We start from the raw sequence: 13,376 nt of genomic DNA on the forward strand, positions 1-13,376 counted from the left end.
CATTTCAGTTGGTCACTGGCTGACGGTGGTCCTCTTTGTTAGAAGATGCATGGCTGAGATGGGAAGCCTGCAAAACCTCCTGTGCTTTCAGGTCCCTGGCTTACACACTGGTGAGATCTTTGCCAAATTGGAAATCTACATGTGGCTTGGGGTAACCAAATACTCAAAGAACTGTTTGGCAGAGCTGCCTGAGGAGTTCAAGTACTTCTCTGAGAGTGGACAGGAAATAGTCCAGCTTTCAGCCTACAGTCCTCCCAGCCGGCTCAGCAGGGATGGTGAGTGTGGGTGATGCTTTGCTATGGCTCAACCATGCAGAGCAGAGCAGAGAGGTGAGTGTTCCTGCCCCAGGGTCAGTGAGGAGCAGGACCTGATCTGTCATATCCATGCCTTTGCCAAGGCCTGACTAGAACAGGCATGTCCAGTTTGGTCTCATGGTGTTTGCATGCTCACAGCTGGAGCTGCAGGCAGAATGGGTGGGCACTGACTCTGCTGCCAGTCTGGCAATGGGCATTATGTCTGCCTCTTGCTGAGGTGGTGCTCCCCCATGGCAGATGCTCCCAGCAGATCACTGCATCTTTCATGTGTCATGTCCTGCCCAGAGGTGTCTGGAAAGCCAATTGTGCTTGTCTGACTTGGCCAAAGTGTTTGGTATGTGCTGGCATTCTGAGAACCACAGTGAATGCCCCAGAGGTGGTACTTATTCCTTGCAGGATGTGCCCACTCCTACCTGGCTGTCCCTCTTCATGCATTTTTTGGCCTCATGCAGGGCTGGTTTAGGGATCTGGCACCTCTCTTCCCCTTTATTTTCATTTCTTGGGGTTTTTCCCTCTCTTTTTTTTTCCCCCCATCCTTTTTTTCTTTCCTTTAAACCAGATTTCAGCTATTTCCAGCTCCGAGCCCACCTGTATCAGGCTCGAGGGATTCTCCCTGCTGATGACAATGGCCTTTCAGATCCATTTGCAAGAGTGGTGTTTTCAACTTACTGCCAAACAACCAGGGTGAGAACATTTAAATTCTTGCCTCTGCCTTCCTGGGGACTTGGGGAAAGGAAAATCATCATAACTGACACGTTAGAGGTCAGTGATGTGGCAGTCCTGCACATTTTTGAGCTTCAGGCATGAGTCACTTGCATGCCCTAAGTGGTGACTGTGTTCAGGGAAGGTGTGACAAAACATGTATGTGGTTGTCTCAAGAGCAGAATGGCATGTGCTAGTTGGCCCCAAGTGCTGATTTCACACATTTACCATCTTCCCTCCTGCAGGCCCCATCTCTGTGCAGCTGTGTGGGAGAGGGGATGAGCCCACACTTCCTCACTCCCCAAACCACAAAGTCCATATAGTTTGTTTCCACTGGTTGTAGTAGACTCCAGCCTCTTGTCTCTGCAGATGCTGGAGGAGACCCTGAGCCCCATGTGGAATGAGCTGCTTCTATTTGACCAGCTAATTATTGATGGGAAAAAAGAAGAGTTGGAAACAGAGACCCCCATCATTATAATCAACCTTTTCAGTCACAATAAATTTGTAAGTATGGCCATGCTGCCCTTGTACTATCATTAGCAGGACAGGGAGGGCATAGGAGCTCTGTGTGGTCCTGCGAGTGGGCACTTCCAAGCCTCATCTCTGTTTGGTTTCCATGACTCAGTGGGATCCTGGTCTGCTGGTGGTGGAGAGTCCTTGGTTCTGTGGCTGAGACTTTCTGCAGACTTCCAGTGTGAGCTGGGGTGAAGCTGCTGTGTACAGATGGCTCAGAGATGCCCTGAGGAAGAGCCTGATGAGGCTAGGAGGGCACTGCACTTCTCCCAGCTGCCTGCCCTTGTCTTTGGCAGGCTGATACTGCAGAGCACTCGTAACCAGGGGGAGAGGATGTTATGGCTCTTCCTTCCCTTCTGTCCCCCAGGTGTTATCATGGGATCACAGGATGTTAGGGGTTGGAAGAGACCTTCTGGAGATCTTCCAGTCCAACCCCCTGCCAGAGCAGGACCACAGAATCCAGCACAGGGCACACAGGAACACATCCAGACAGGGCTGCAAAGTCTCCAGAGAAGGAGACTCCACAACCTCTCTGGGCAGCCTGCTCCAGGGCTCTGAGACCCTCACAGTGAAGTAGTTCTTCCACATGTTGAAGTGGAACCTCCTGTGCTGTAGTTTCCATCCATTGCCCCTTGTCCTATCACAGGGTGCAACTGAGCAGAGCCTGTCCCTCTCCCCTCCCTCTTGACCCCCAGCCCTCAGCTATTGATAGACATTTATTAAACTCCCTCTCAGCCTTCTCCTCTCCACACTGCACAGCCCCAGGGCTCTCAGCCTCTCCTCATAGGGCAGTGCTGCAGTCCCTTCAGCATCCTTGTAGCCCTCCATTGGACTCTCTCCAGCAGATCCCTGTCCCTCCTGAACTGGGGAGCCCAGAGCTGGATGCAATGTTCCAGGTGAGCTCTCAGCAGGGCAGAGCAGAGGGGGTGTACATGCACTTCAGCTGGGCTCTTGACTTCCCAATTGACCCTAATTTGTGCCCCACTCTTTCCTCATCAGAGGAACTGATTTCCTCACCCACCCCCTTCAGACCTAGTTTAAAGCCCTCTTAATGAGCCCTGCCAGCTCTAGTGCTAGGACTCTCTTACCCTTTCTAGGTAATTACACCCCATCAGGACCCAGCAGGTCAGGTGCAGTAAAAGTTGCCCATGATCGAAGAACCCAAAATTCCACTGCTGGCACCATCCCCTGAGCCAATTGTTGATGGTCTGGGCTCTCCTGTTCCTCTCAGTGTACTTCCCTGCCACTGAGGGGACTGAGCAGAACACCACTTGAGCTCCTGCCCCATGCTGACTGCTCCTGCTGATCATCTTCTCTTGCAAGTGCCTCGAGATGACCTCCAGAATGAGCTGCTCCATCATTTTTCCAGGGATGGAGTTTCCTGGAACCTCTTTCTCACCCTTTTTGAAGACTGGAGTGGCATTGGCTTCCCTCCAGTCCTCAGCACCTCTCCTGTCTGCCAGGATTTTACAGAAGTGCTGGAGAGTGGCAGAGCAGCAGCACCAGGCAGTTCTCTCAGCACTCTTGGGTGCGTCTCAGCAGGGACTTATGGCTATTCAATCTGTGTCACCCACCCCTAAGCCAGTCTTCATTGACTAGTGGAGAGTCTTCCCTCCTCCAGTTGTCTTCTCCTTCATCCAGGGCCTGGAGTTCACAGGGGAGTGAAGTCCTAGGAGTGAAGACTTAGGCATTCAGCAGCTCTGCCTTCCCTGCCTTCTCAGCTCTCAGGGCTGCCTCCTCGTTCAGCAGCTCACACCTTCCCTGTCCTTTGTTTCCCTGCTGATAGATTTGAAGAAGCTCTTCTTGTTCTCTTTCACTTCCTCTGCCAGTTTTAGTTCCAAGAGGGCTTTGGCCTTTCTTGTTGCCTTCCTACCTGCTCTGGGCCAATTACTCTACAGTTCTCCCATGTGCCAAGTCCCTTCTTCCATGAACTGTGTCTTTCTTCCATGAGATTTCCTTCAGAAGCTCCTTGCTCCTCCATGCAGATCTCCTGGAACCTCTACCCCGTTTTTCACTCAAGGGAACAAACCTCTCCTGGGCTTGGAGGAAGTGGCATTTAAAACTTGTCCAACTTTCCTGGGCTGCTCCTTTACCTTCCAGAGTCTTAGCCCATGGGATCCCTACAAGTGTATCTCTGAGGAGTACAAAGTTAGCCCTGCAGAAGTCCAGGGTTGTAATCCTTCTTACAGCCCTGCTTCTACCCTGTGTAGTACTAAACTCCACCATGTCATGATCACTGCCACCAAGGCTGTCCCCAGCCTTACTGTCCCCAACCAGTCCTCCTCTCTTAGTCAAAGCAAGGTCCAGCAGTGCCTCTCCTTGTTGGCTTCTCCACCACCTGCATCAGAGAGTTGTCACTGACACGCTGCAGGAGCCTTTTGGCCTGGCCGTGTGGGCTCCCAACATGTGCCAGGGGGATTGAAGTCACCCAGGAGAGCCAAGCAGTGTGTGCTAGAGGCTACCTCCAGTTGACTGCAGAAGGCCTCATCAGTATCTTCTGCTTGATTTGGTGATCTGTAGACGACCCCACAACAGTTCCCCCTACCTTTCCACATCCCTTAGTTCTCACCCACAAGCTTTCCCCCTGTTCTGCCTCCTCCCTGGGTGGAACTCGACACATTGCAGTTGCTCTGGCACACAGAGGGCAACACCACTGCCTTGCCTGGTTGGCCTGTGAGTCCTGAGCAGTACAGAGCCCTCTGTGACAGCACTCCAGTCGTGGGAGCTGTCCCACCACGCTCCAGTGATTCCAATTGTCACAGTTGTGCAGCCTAATGCAGATCTCCAGCTGCTCCTGCTGGCGTTGTGCATTGGTCTGGAAGCATTGCAGAGAGGGAATGAATCCTTTGCTTTTCACTCTTGCCCTCAGCCCGCTCCTGGCCACCTCCATGGCCACCAACCTGCCTGTGAGCCCTGCCTGTGCTGGTGTTCTCTTGTTGGCTCTTGCAGCTCCCCCAACACATGGTTCATTATCCCCTACCTCCCCTGAAGCAGCAGTGGAACTGGCACACCACCTCTGAAGCATCCCAGTGTTCTTTCCAGTGAGACTTATTTCTCCCCTTCTTCCCTTCAAATCTAGTTTAAAGGTCTTCCATACCTCTGCAGTCCTCCCTGTTCTTTTTTCATGAGTACTTTGAAGTCACACTCCTCTCATGGCATCCCATTGTTATCCTAAGTGCAATGGCTTAGCTTGCACTGGATTCTCTTGTGTAGTTGAGCAGCTTTCCTGGGTCCATTTCCCAGCTTTCAGTGTGGGCCAGACACTCATACAGAGAGAGTGAGGAGAGGTGGTTGTCTGCCCTGGAGAAGATGAGGCAAAGGCAGTGTCTTACTACTGCCTGTAGCTGCCTGATGAGAGAGGGCAGAAAATGTAGAGTCAGACATCTCTTGGAGATAACCAGGGACAGTATGATGAGCAGCTGGCAGAAACTGAAACAAGAAAGAAATCCATTTTGATCTAAGGAAGCAATTTTCACTCAGAGGGAGGTCAAATGGTAGGCCTGGAGCTTAGCTAGCTTGTTGGGATCTCTGTCCTTGGAAATACTAAAACCCTGACTGGAGGAGATGCTGAGCAACCTGATCTAGCTTTGAAGTCCTGTAGTGCATGATCCCAGGCTGTTTGCCCAACTCTGCATGGAGGTGGACTAGGAACTGCATCAGGCATGTCTCCTCTGCTCCTAGTGCTGGACAGAGCAGAGAAAATCAAATCAGAGGATGGTGAAGGGGGGGGAGCTTGACCTTTGAGTTGGTGACATAACACAGTGATGCTTTGACCCATTCCCTCTTTTCCCATAGGGCTCCCCTGAGTTCCTGGGCCAGGCCTTTGCCACCCCTCAGGTGAAACTGGTTGATGAGTCATACACCAAACCTACCCTGCAGTTCTTTGATATCTACAAAGGCACCAAAGCAGCAGGAGAGCTCATTGCTGCTTTTGAGCTGATTGAGCTGGATTACAGTGGCTATTTGGAGGTAAGGGGCTTGTAGGAAGCTACACATGGTTGCCAGTAATCTGAGGAGAGCTGTGTGGGTGAGGAACTGATTGCAACAGGCCCACCAGAGTGTTCCTTGTTAAGAACCAGATCTGGCTTTCAACTGAAGGGAGACTGCAGGGACAGAGCCTTTGAACACAGATCAAGAGGGAAGGGAGGGTGGGCATGGCATGGGATAGAAATGGCTTTTGTCACTTGCTGTGCCCTGACTCCACCTGTTCAGCCATCAGTGCCTGAGGACGTGGAGCCCAAGGAGCCCAGTTACCTGGGAGACCCCCGTGCCGGACGGTTCATCATCCCTGAGGGCATCCGCCCACTGCTGAAGGAGTTCCGCATAGAGGTGCACTGCCTGCTGCTGGGCTGGCCCTGTGCCGGGCTGCCCACGGTGCATGGCAGAACTGGACTGTGCAGAGCGCAGGGCCTGGGGAGGGAGCCGAGTTTGGAACTCAAAGGGGGATTTGAGGCCTAAGCAGATGCCTGCCGTGAGGGAGAAACCATCTCAGCACTTCAGCAGCCAGAGCTGTAGGGTGGCCGGGTTGAGAGAGTGGCCTCATGCCTCCCTTGGGGTCTGTGTCCTGTGGGGTGAGGCAGGTGGCAGCACCAGGCAGATCTGCAGGCTGCATGGCTGTGCTGTGCCTGCCATGTCCATAGCAGCCCCGGGGGCCTTTGTGTTGTGCTTCAGATCCTGTTCTGGGGCCTGCGGCACCTGAAACGAGTGAATCTGTTTGAGGTGGATCAGCCCCAGGTGATCATCGAATGTGCTGGCAAGAAGGTAGAGTCGGAGGTGATGGTGACGTACAAAGAGAACCCCAACTTCACAGAGCTGGTCAAATACATGGACGTGGTGAGTGGCAAGCGGGGGCCACGCTGGGCCATCCTGCACCTGTGCGCTGGTTTTGCTCTCCCATGGCCACATGCTTCAGCTACAGGTCAAACGCTTTGTGAAACTGCCCACAAAGAGCAGGTCCAGGCATTGCCTGTCATGGCAAGGCTGCCTTGTGTTTAGCCCTCGCTTCCGTGGACCCCGTGCACGGTTCTTTTGCAGGAGCTCCCAGAGCAGGTCTACCTGCACCCTCCCCTCAGCATCTTTGTGGTGGAAAAGCGAGCGTTTGGGCGCACTGTGCTGGTGGGCACGCACGTCGTGTCTGATGTGATGAAATTCTCTCACAGAGAGCTGGAGGAGGAACCAGAAGATGTGCCCAAAGGTGAGCTGCTTGGTGAGGTTCCCATGGGGGCAGCAGGCAGGTTCTGCCGTTGGCAGAGGTCCCTGGCTCTTCTGCTCCCCCCTAGGCAGTTACCGAAGTCTTCATCTGAGAGCTTGTAACAAGCCCAGCAAAAGCACAGTGTGGGGTGGGTTAGGGTTGGAGGCAGGTTGTGATCCTGGTCTGGTAGCACTTAGCTCCAGATCGGTGTTTGAGAAGCAGCAGCAGGCAAGCAATGAGATGCCTAAGGGCTGGCATCCCTCTTTGGGGATGGCAGGGGACAAGTCACAGACTTTTCTCCAAGGTCAGCCATAATGTTTGCCTCTCCACCACACCAGCAGGACTGTTCATCTATGTGGCATCTCCCTGGGGTGTCTTTCCCAGGTACTCTGTGCTTTACATGTTTAGAAAGCAGAGGGGGGAGAATGACTCATGAAGATGTCTTAATCCAACAGGATGTTTAGCTGGAGCTACATACCATACAGTAACATATCCCTGTGGAAAGCTCATGTCTAGAAGCAGAGAGAGTTAGCCTGGGAATGACTATTGTGTGCACCTTTTCCAACCTTCTGCATAGCCAGACAGGAGAGCTGTCCCCAGTGAGACCTCCATCAAGCTTTAGGGAGCTGGTCTGCTGGGATGAAGGACTGAAAGATCTAAGCTTCTCTCATATTGTTAGGTCAAGGTCTGCTCCTTGGATAGTGGGTTCACCAAGTAGCTCTATAATAGCAATAGCCAAAGATCCTGATCTGGAAGCATGTAAATAAATATGGCACAAGGGAAAAGGAGCAAAATATTGATTATGTGTTCAATTCTGAGTAGGGAGGATGTGTCTCATAAATCTGAGTTTCTGGGAGTCAGCAGGAAGCATGATGATAACGATGGTGCCCAGTTTCAGCACTCAGTCAGTGTGCTTCGTGTTCCAATACTGTTTTTGTAGGGTCTGCTATCTAAAACTTCAAAAGTAATCCCACTAGAGTGGAATAACAGGGAGAGTGTTCCTGTGGAGTAACAGATGGCCAAAAACTAGGAAGCAGTGGGCAGAAATAAATGCATGCAAACATGAAGCTCTTTCTCCTCAGATCAGAAAGTCTCATCCCAGCATCTTCCCTCTCAGACTGTGGTAAACATTGGCTCTGCAGCTGGTGATCCATGTCCCAGCACTCACCCCCTGAGTCTCATGAAGGTGAGTGATGTGTCTGGCCCAGAACGTTTTGAAGTTTCAAAAGCCACTTTACCTATGTGTTTTGTGCTCTGGACCCAAACACTCCTCTCTCCTGCCTGCTTGTTGGCAGTGCTGCCTGCCTGGGCTCTGGAGAGCTGCATTGCTTTCTGCCTTGAAAACTGCTGCTTCTGTAGCAAAGCACAACCTGGGGCTGCAGGTGGCTTTGCATCTTCTGTGCTCTGCCTGAAAGCTGAGCCTCTGCCAGAGGCTCACAGGGCACCAAAGGAGGGTGTCTTGGGTGATAATTTCCTCCCTCTGATGCTTTTTCTCTGTTATTTTAAGGCTCCTTTGAAGAAAAATCCTATTGATAGACTTGTGAAGGAGGATGAATACGAAGAGGAAAAACCAGATCTGGAAGAACTGGATTGGTGGTCCAAGTACTATGAGTCCCTGAAGGAGCTGTATAATCAGGTAATCTTTTGTGACAGCTGCCAGTAGAGGGGTAAAGTGGCTGCACTGCCTTGAGGAAGGTGCTTTCACAGCACTGTCATAGGAGCCCTTCTACCATGAATCTGCAGGAAGATGTGGGCCTTTGTGTCTGAAGCGCACTTGAGGTAGACAGGTGTAAAGCATCTGCCAGGTGGACTGATACCAGCAGGCAATGGGCTGACTGCCCAGTTGATTTTGAGAACACAGCTAGGCTTTTGTTGAGACACTCATCACAATGTGACCTTGCTAATCTTAGCTGCAACACAGAGACTTTCATGCTGTCCTTGCTCTCTTCCCAAGATATGCTATGGGAGCAGGTCTGCAGCAAAATCCTTCCTTGTCCTGTGTCCCTTAAATCCCAGTCAAGAAACCCATCACGAGGATCTGAGAAGAAGAAAAAGTCATTAAGGCACTCATTGGATACCCTTCTGCAATGATGTTAATGCTGGAGCCTGTCCAGAGCAGGGCAATGAGGCTGGAGTGCCTGGGCTAGAGGAGGGGCTGAAGGAGCTGGGGGTGTTCAGGCTGGAGGAGGCTGAGGGAGACCTCACTGCTCTCTACAGCTCCCTGAAGGAAGGTTGGGGTGAGGAGGGGACAGCCTCTGCTCCTTGGAGGCAAGAGACAGGAGCAGAGGAAATGGTTTCAAGCTGCACTGGGGAGGTTCAGGATGGATCTCAGGAAATTTTCACAGGGAGGGTTCTCAAACATTGGAATAGGCTGCCCAGGGCAGTGGTGGAGTCGTCATCCCTGGGTGGTGTGGACCTGCTGCTTAGGGATGTGTTTTAGGATTGACCCTAAACTGAGCCAAAGGTTGGACTGGAGCTTTGAGGTCTGTTCCAACTGGAGGTTTTTTGCTTTCTAAATGACCTCAAGCTAGCTGTTGCTGGCTCTGCTGGCAGGAAACCTTTGATAGTGTCCTATGCTTTGATGAGAGGCCTTCGCTGTCAGGGCTATAGGGTGACTGTTTGTGTGTGTTTCAGACACGCAGTGATGATGAAGATGCTGAGAATGATGACCTGAATGATCCAGGTGAGTCCTCTGGCAATACCCAGCTCTTCTGTGGGAAGATCCAGGACTTGTACCATCCCAGAGGCTGGTATGCTTGTGGGAATGGGGTCTGAGCAGGCAACAGCTTTGAAACACTGAGCAAAAATAAGACAAAAAGGAGCAGAGGGACTGGAAACATTATCAAGGTCTGACAAAGGCTATTTCAAGTTGAAAATTACAAACTTTGCTCAGAAAAGCTTTGCAGATTGTGTTGAAGCAAGAGCCTTTTCCTGATCAAAAACCTGCAGTAAAATCAGCTGCAAGGATTGTGGAATTGTCAGGGTGAGAGCAGGAAGCAAAGGTGGGATGCTGAGAGGGAACCTGAGGTGGGATCTGAGAGGGAATCACCTTGGGTACAGGATTCACCATGAGGTAGCAGAAAAACAGTGAGAATGAAGGGATGATCCAAGAACAGTGTTACAGCCATGGGCTCCTGTTTGCAGAGGTATAAGCAGTGGCTCTCCTAGCAATAACCTGGGGAGGTGAGACAGTAAGTCTAGAAATGATGGAAATCCTATGCAAGGAGAGGACTGGATACCCTGCACACCACTAGCACTCAAGGAATCAAGATAGAGTCTTTAGGAAATGCATCCTCTCTTTCCTTGGGTTGCTGGTGCCCTAGAGAAAAGGTCAAGCTTTGCTCTCTCCAGGAATAGTTGCCTGCTTCAGTCAGACATGAATGCAAGTTCATGGGACCGGATGGGATCCATCCTAGGGTGCTGAGAGAGCTGGCAGATGAGCTGCCAAGCCATTCTCCATCATCTTCCTCCAGTCCTGGCTCACTGGAGAGGTCCCAGGTGACTGAAACTGGCCAAGGTGGTCCCCATCCACAAGAAGGGTCTGATGGAGGAACCTGGAAACTCCAGGCCTGGCAGCCTGAGCTCAGTGCCAGGGAGAGTGATGGAGCAGATTGTCCTGGCGGCAATAACTGCGCCTGAAGGATGGTCATGGGCTCAGGCCCAGCCAGCATGGGGTTAGGAAGGGCAGGTCCTGCCTCTCCAACCTGATCTCCTTCTGTGATCAGGTGACTGCCTGGTGGCTGTGGGGCAGGCTGTGGATGGAGTCTACCTGGACTGCAGCGAGGCCTTTGCCACCATCCCCCACATCAAACTCCTGGCCAAGCTGTCAGCCCATGGCTTGGACAGCAGCAACTCTGAGCTGGGTTAGGAACTGGCTGGAGGCTGAGCCCAGAGAGTGGTGGTGAATGGTGCCACAGCCAGCTGGCAGCCAGGCCCCAGTGCTGTGCCCCAGGGAGCAGTGCTGGGCCCTGTGCTCTTTAACATCTTCATTGATGATCTGGATGAGGGCATTGAGTCAGTCATCAGCACATTTGCAGGTGACACCAAGCTGGGGGCAGATGTTGGTCAGTCAGAGGACAGAAGGGCTCTGCAGAGGGACCTCGACCGACTGGACAGATGGGCAGAGTCCAACAGGATGGCATTCAACAAGTCCAAGTGCCAGGGGCTGCACTTTGGCCACAACAACCCCAGGCAGAGCTACAGGCTGGGGTCACAGTGGCTGAGAGCTCCCAAACAGAGAGGGACCTGGGGGTGCTGATTGACAGCTGCCTGAACATGAGCCAGCAGTGTGCCCAGGTGGCCAAGAAGGCCAATGGCATCCTGGCCTGCATCAGGAATAGTGTGGCCAGCAGGAGCAGGGAAGTCATTGTGCCCCTGTGCTCTGCATTGGTTAGGCCACACCTTGAGTCCTGTGTCCAGTTCTGGGCCCCTCAGTTTAAGAAGGACATTGAGAGACTTGAAAGGTGTCCAGAGAAGGGCAACAAGGCTGGGGAGAGGCCTTGAGCACAGCCCTGTGAGGAGAGGCTGAGGGAGCTGGGATTGTTTAGCCTGGAGAAGAGGAGGCTCAGGGGAGACCTCATTGCCCTCTACAACTACCTGAAGGGAGGGTGTAGCCAGGAAGGGGTTGGTCTCTTCTCTCTAGCAACCAGCACCAGAACAAGAGGACACAGTCTCAAGCTGTGCCAGGGGAAGTTTAGGCTGGAGGTGAGGAGAAAGTTCTTCACAAAGAGAGCTGTTAGCCATTGGGATGTGCTGCCTGGGGAGGTGGTGGAGTCCCCATCCCTGGAGGTGCTCAAGAGGAGACAGGATGTGACACTTAGTGCCATGGTGTAGTCATGAGATCTTGGGTGAGAGGTGGGACTTGATGATCTTTGAGGTCTCTTCCAACCTTGGTGATACTGTGATACAAAACAGCAGTCTGTTGAATGAGCATGCATCCAAAGAAGAGGGTTAGCTCTCATCTGTGCCTTCCCTGACAACACTGGTGCTCTGGTCCAGCCACCTTCACCATTTGGTTGTTGCCCATTTTTTTCTTAAACAGTAGCCATGCAGGCAGGCAACTCTGTGCTGGATTTTGTGTGCCATACCTTATTTAGGAGCCTGAGATGCCATCAGGACAGCTGTGATGGCTCCTGCTAGCCTGACACACACCAGGCCTTGGGTGAAAGTGAAAGCTGTTACTTGGAGTCTGTTACTTGGGGTCAGTTCATGGACAGACACTTGAGATCATAGAATAGAATAGACCAGACCAGGTTGGAAGAGACCTTCAAAATCATCGTGTCCAACCTATCAACTAATCCAACATGATCTAATCAACTAACCCATGGCACCAAGCACCCCATCTAGTCTCCTCCTGAACACCTCCAGTGATGGTGACTCCACCAACTCCCCAGGAAATGTGAGAGATCAGAGCATTCCCTAATGTTCTATTGCTGTTTCTAGATGGAGGGAATTTAAATGCATCCTCTCTTGACATGGAAGCAGAAGACGAGGCAGTAATTGAAGCTGAACCTGCTCAACCCAAAAGGAAGCTCATCGCCACCCTTCAGGTGATTATCAGGGTGATAGATCTGGCTCCTTCGTCCATGTAATACACCAGGGTAAAGCAGGCCTAGGTGAAATGCTTGAGCCAGGGAAAGGGTGGGCTTCCTGACTCTCCTTCCCTTTCAGGTGGCAGGAAAGGCCCAAAATTACTTTATTTTCAGATCTACAACTCTGAGCTGGAAAATGAGTTTGGTAACTTTGAGGACTGGCTGTGTGTTTTCCCCCTTCATCGTGGCAAAGCAAATGAGGATGAAGATGGAAATGAGGACGAACATTTTGTGGGGAAGTACAAGGTACTGTGTAATGTGAATGACATTTGCACAGCATGTGGAAGAAAATCTTTAGGACAAGCTGTGTTTGAGAGTGTTGTGAGGTCAGGATTTGCCCTCCCTCCCTGCCCCCCGCCCCGCAATCAGAGCTTCACCCCAAGAATAGAGAGTTAGCTCCACAATAAATCACCAGACCAGCTCAGAAAGATTTGGAAGCAAAATGAAGCTATATTTACTGAAAGTGAACTAAAGAGGAAATTATATAAGGTGACAAGACACATACAAAGTATATTTACAACTTACCAATAACACAAGGACTCCCTTGTACAGATCTACAGCCTGCTGCATAGCCCAGGGGGACTGCTAGCAGCCTCCTCCCCCATTCCTTCCCTGGTACCTTCACAGACACACCAACAGTCAGTTGAGCCAGCAGAAGGTCAAAAGGGAGGTAAGGCAGCAAGCCATGCAAGCAACAGCTGCAGAGAGAAGCAGCAAAAAGGGCAGAGGGAACATCTGTGCAAGCAAGTATAAGCTATCCAGCAAACAAATGGGAAGTTATAAACTTGCAGTTATTATTATTCTGTGTCCAGTCCCCAGCTTTTGTTGCCTTAAACTCAAAGTCTGTGGAAAATTCTTACTCTTATTTTGCAATTAGTAGCTGGGCTAAAGTACCAGCTCCAAACCATAGAGCATGCTAACATCAGCAAAGCTTTGGAGAGTTCATGTGTGTGCAAGGTGATGTGCAGAATGGCCACAGTGCTGGTGGTGCCTGTTGAGGAAGTTGTGTGCTGTATTCCTTTGTTGGTTGATAAATGCATCTGGTTTAGATTTTGTCAGCTCTTG

General features: G+C 51.5%; 1 protein-coding gene across 1 annotated transcript in view; it reads left to right on the top strand.

Moving 5' to 3' along the window:
- LOC137456070 (fer-1-like protein 4) overlaps positions 1-13,376 on the top strand; it is a 50,469-nt gene that overhangs the window by 24,971 nt on the left and 12,122 nt on the right. Inside the window, exons 23-34 of the mRNA XM_068167363.1 lie at positions 92-275; positions 874-998; positions 1,386-1,520; positions 5,325-5,498; positions 5,742-5,858; positions 6,201-6,362; positions 6,564-6,723; positions 7,803-7,906; positions 8,228-8,356; positions 9,355-9,403; positions 12,163-12,269; positions 12,426-12,557. Coding sequence (XP_068023464.1) covers positions 92-275; positions 874-998; positions 1,386-1,520; positions 5,325-5,498; positions 5,742-5,858; positions 6,201-6,362; positions 6,564-6,723; positions 7,803-7,906; positions 8,228-8,356; positions 9,355-9,403; positions 12,163-12,269; positions 12,426-12,557 — 1,578 coding nt within the window. The remainder of the gene's footprint in view (positions 1-91; positions 276-873; positions 999-1,385; positions 1,521-5,324; positions 5,499-5,741; positions 5,859-6,200; positions 6,363-6,563; positions 6,724-7,802; positions 7,907-8,227; positions 8,357-9,354; positions 9,404-12,162; positions 12,270-12,425; positions 12,558-13,376) is intronic.

The sequence above is a fragment of the Melanerpes formicivorus genome, unplaced genomic scaffold, assembly GCF_026170545.1.
Source record: "Melanerpes formicivorus ecotype bairdi unplaced genomic scaffold, bMelFor1.0.p_v2 SCAF_115, whole genome shotgun sequence".
NCBI classification, from domain to species: domain Eukaryota; kingdom Metazoa; phylum Chordata; class Aves; order Piciformes; family Picidae; genus Melanerpes; species Melanerpes formicivorus.